The sequence below is a fragment of the Phaethon lepturus genome, unplaced genomic scaffold, assembly GCF_000687285.1.
Source record: "Phaethon lepturus isolate BGI_N335 unplaced genomic scaffold, ASM68728v1 scaffold3746, whole genome shotgun sequence".
NCBI classification, from domain to species: domain Eukaryota; kingdom Metazoa; phylum Chordata; class Aves; order Phaethontiformes; family Phaethontidae; genus Phaethon; species Phaethon lepturus.
The window spans coordinates 4,443-8,783 of record NW_010545391.1 but is presented as its reverse complement, the minus strand read 5'-3'; the positions used below and the strand labels follow the sequence as shown (position 1 = coordinate 8,783).

At 40.5% G+C, this 4,341-nt stretch overlaps 1 protein-coding gene across 1 annotated transcript in view; it reads right to left on the bottom strand.

Annotated features, from left to right (window-relative positions):
- Nucleotides 1-3,560, bottom strand: part of LOC104622212 (tyrosine-protein kinase Lyn-like) — a gene marked incomplete at its 5' end in the record, with an annotated part of 7,425 nt that extends 3,865 nt beyond the window's left edge. The window contains 2 exons of the mRNA XM_010288930.1: nucleotides 1,521-1,652; nucleotides 3,407-3,560. Coding sequence (XP_010287232.1) covers nucleotides 1,521-1,652; nucleotides 3,407-3,560 — 286 coding nt within the window. The remainder of the gene's footprint in view (nucleotides 1-1,520; nucleotides 1,653-3,406) is intronic.
- Nucleotides 3,561-4,341: the final 781 nt, after the last annotated feature.

The window sequence follows — 4,341 nt, the reverse complement described above, 5'->3', positions numbered from 1 at the left end:
TGTAGGGAACTGTCTGCGTACATAGGCATGTGCTAACGGGAAAAAAGGTATCCCGACTGTTGGAAGAACCATGCGTTACTCGGCTGCATACAACTCCCCTCTGATCCTTCCTGGGGACATGAGCAGTGTTTAGAATAGCTTTGGGAGGACCTGCTACTCAGTCACATATTTTATAGTCCTTACCTAAAACCAACCCAGAGCATATGTTTAAACACTTAGCTCCTGTGCAAGCAGCTTTATCACCTTTAGAAGTTTAAGGGGGTTGCTCTTGTGGTTAAGTGCTTTCCTGGACTGGAGCCTTACCAAGCAATGAGAATGCCTGGTTTGGCTCTACCTCTTGTACGGAAAGCTGATACGGTCTTCCAGAACATAGTGTGACGTCGGTCACCATGACCCCTTCCCTGCTGCCCAAGTCTCACGGGAGATCTGGTCTCCCTGTGCCCAGAGGTGTTGGGCCTACTGTCATTTCAGGAACTCGGGTCTGCCCCTTTGCTGCCTCTGGCAGTTCAGGACACTGAATTCCAGCTGCTCACAAAGTGGTGGTGAAAATGTTTTCACTGTTTAAACAGCAAGAACTGCTGCACTGGAAGTGCTGGGAAAGCTTTGCTTGGATAAAATATCTGCTCTTCCTTTTCTGCCTGTAAACTGCAGGATCCTAAGGGTTCTTCTCAGAAGTTACTCCATCTATGAGATGTGCAGTACAGGTGAACATGGCTGTACTTCCCCCATTTGCCCACAAGATAAGAGAATTTAAGTCAATTTTCCATAACCTCAGTAAGCTTAAATGAATGCAGTCTGCTGCCCGGAGTTAATCAGCTATGCCCAAGATGTGACAATTTTGTGTGCATAAAAATAGCCTTCATACAAGCTGTCTCTGTGTGCTGGAAATGTTAATATGCATTTTGTTTAACAGAAGGAAAAATGAAACATGATGCACATAACCGTTTCACAGCTACCTAATGCAGCCACAATTGATGTACTCCTCCGTGGTCTCGTACCTGAACCATATAGAACAACGAAGAGTAGATATTCCTAGCAGTACGTCAACACTGCTTTAGGGTCTGTTTTCATATTTGTTTAGGTTAGCTAACACTGACAAATTATTACAGCCTATTTGCTTGTGAAAACAGGCTTTCTTGGTACTTTCACATATTATGATATTGAAAACCCCAGTAGCTTACACTGCACCATTAGAACTTACAGCACTGCATCCTCACTATGGGACTGTGCTGCTGACTGCAAAGCCGGGCTCTGCAACGATGCAGCATTTGCTGCAGCTGTAACACCTTTTGTGTATATAAAAATGACTACGTGTTCACGGTTTGCAAAAATTTTCCCCAGAGACGCACATGCTTTACAGATACGGTGACTGTAAGCTTTCAAAGCAGTAACATTACCTGCAAGATGTTTTCCAAATCACTGTCGCTACTGTCAGATGCCAGCTCTTTCCCTGCATATTTTCTTTGCTTTTTAACACCGAAGAATAGGTAGAGAGGAACGGTACAAACAGATGACCATACCTGGATAAGGAATCTTTCCATATGTAACGATTTCATACAGGAGAATCCCGAATGACCATACATCGGATTTAATGGTGAAAGATCCATAGTTAATTGCCTCTGGTGCTGTCCATTTAATAGGGAATTTTGCACCTGAAAAAAAGTACAGTCTCAATCAGTCAAAGGCAAATTTAAACACTCGATATTAAGCCATTAAAAGGTCTTTAACAATTTGCCTATGATACCCCTAAATTAGGAAAGTTACCAGCAACTCCAAGAGTTGTCAGCAGGTATGTGCTGCAATATGCATGTTGTCACACTGCATGTCCTATGTCAGAAGTGCAAATAAGATGCCGAAAGTTAGATAGTGCCTTTTGATTCCTAGCTATGGTGAATTTTTGCTAAAATTACAGTCACTATTTTCCCTTCTGCCTAGTGGTCAGGCAACAATCCTACAATTCCCATCATCCAGAACTTCTCAAGTCTTTAACTGACTTTTCTCGTTTTAAAGAAAGTAGGTCTAGCTTCAACATACACTTCAACGCATTTCACATTCAGCCATAGATGCAAAAGCAGCAGCAAGTCACATCTTAAAAAGTCATATCTTAAAATACCGTCTTTCCTGTCTAATTAACTGAATCCAGAAAACCCCAAATAAAAGCAAACTCCTTCCAGTTAAATAAGAAAAGTTCAAGCAGCCTTTGTTGGGGAATATTACATGAGCTCTTCGGACAACAAAGAGTAATACAAGCAGCTTCTCTCTATGCCCTTTTTAGCAGGCTCTATCATTCTGGCACAAAACACCAGGTAAACTAGGGAACTTTTCTGAATGGCAGAAAACACATCAAAGAAACTCAGCATAAAGAATTTATAACCTGAAACGCTCATTTAATCAATATACAATGTCCAGAGCGAGCTAAAAAACACAGATACAGGTTCTGTACCTCTGAAAACCGCCTAATCAGACCCTTGCCTCTGATCTATTGAATTACTGTTACCCAGGGACTGCTGAATAGCTCATCTTCCTTTAATCTCAACTGTAGCGCATTGTTCTCTTTCTTCCTCATATCTTACTTCTTCCACTCTTGTCCTACATTACCACAGTTTCCATCCAGGCTGTGTGAAAATACGACATGCTGTCTTTAAAACAAGAGGGGGAAAGCCAGCCAACAACCCTGCTCAGAAAAGTCACCCTAATGCAATCTCTGCACGGAAATCTTTCACTGCAGCAAACTGACTACACACTTCTTGAAAAGATCCTTGACAACATTAGCAACACACATGTGGCCCAGACAAACATCTTTCATGCTATGATTTCTCCTCTTGCCGGTCCTGACCCTGCTGTGATGTTACCTCCCGCCCCTGTACTGCACAGAGCCATGACCCAGCCCTCCAACATCCCTGCATGTAGCAGCAATGCTGCTGAACATGCAAATCAAGGCTGCAGCTTCTAAAGCAGCTTCAAAAGATGACAAGTTCTGCTAAAAGTTTTCTTGTTACCAGCAACTACAAGCCCTAGGGCTCCTTCCTTTCCCTAAGTGAAAGGAGGTACATATGGCATTGAAAGATGTGAAGAGAAAATAAGAACATATTTTCTTGGCATTTAATTCAGTGGGATGGAAGCTGTGGCTGTGCAATTAACTTGTTCAATTCAGAAAACCTGTGCAGTTAAGTACTCTCAATTTTCTTTGTTCTTCACATTTATTTAAAACAAACTTTTCAAAAAGCCTGGGGAGCACACAAAGGTTATTTGTTTCCTTATTCTTTTTTGAAGTTGTTGGCATTAGAATGCTGCCTCTAGGAAGTTATCATGGCATTTTCTGTCCTTGCTGACCATATTCCTGTTAGATACAGCCTCACTGCCTCCCAGAGGCTGAAGTTTTAAAGACAAAAATAAAAATACATACCTTCCCTTGCTGTATATTCGTTGTCTTCAATGACTCTCGCTAGTCCAAAATCAGCAATTTTGCACATCAGTAAGTCCGAAACCAGAACATTCGCTGCTCTCAAATCTCGATGAATATAATTTTTTCTTTCTATGTATGCCATCCCTTCTGCAATCTGTAACGAAAGCAACAACAACTATTTTGATATTTCAACACCACGCAACACCATCAGCAGGTCTGACCTCTCTGTTCTTTCAAGGTTATCAGCAAAGCCGCATCCATTTATTCATTACCAGTATCTTTGGAGCATTTTTTTAGATGGAAGCAAGGAAAGGGTGATTGCCATGGAAAACCTATGTGTAGATCCAGTCCTGCAAAACTATACTTACAGTAGTAGCTTCAAAAGAATTGTTTGGGTGAATAACAGCTGTCAGGATTAGAGATATGTATTAGAAACATTTCCTGAAACAAAATCTTAATTCAAATGTTCCTAAGATTTCTCCTAAAACATTCTCCTCCCCAAATTATTAACCAGTTTATTTTCCAAATACTAAGAAAATGGAAAGAATTGATAAGTTAAACAAGATACAGATGTTCTTTTAAGGATTGATGAAGCAACAGTGCTGATAAGAGTTAAAAAAAAAACGAAACACAACAACTTTCTATTTACCCAGTATAGGCCTGGACAATCAGGAAACAATTACTAAGAGGGGGCAAACAACTTTATTTTCTTCTATAACAACATGTACCTGTTCATACACGAGGAGTGTTTGGCAACAGCCATCTCTCAGATACTATCATAAGTAAATTTAATTTGTATTTCAGCAGCCCAAATTAATTTCCAAACCAAATTAAAGATGATTAATGTCCTCAAAATATGCACTGGGGATGATTTTTTCAGTATTTGCCCAGACTACCGTTTTTTTTTCCCCTGAAGAAAAACATTTTACTTTTCA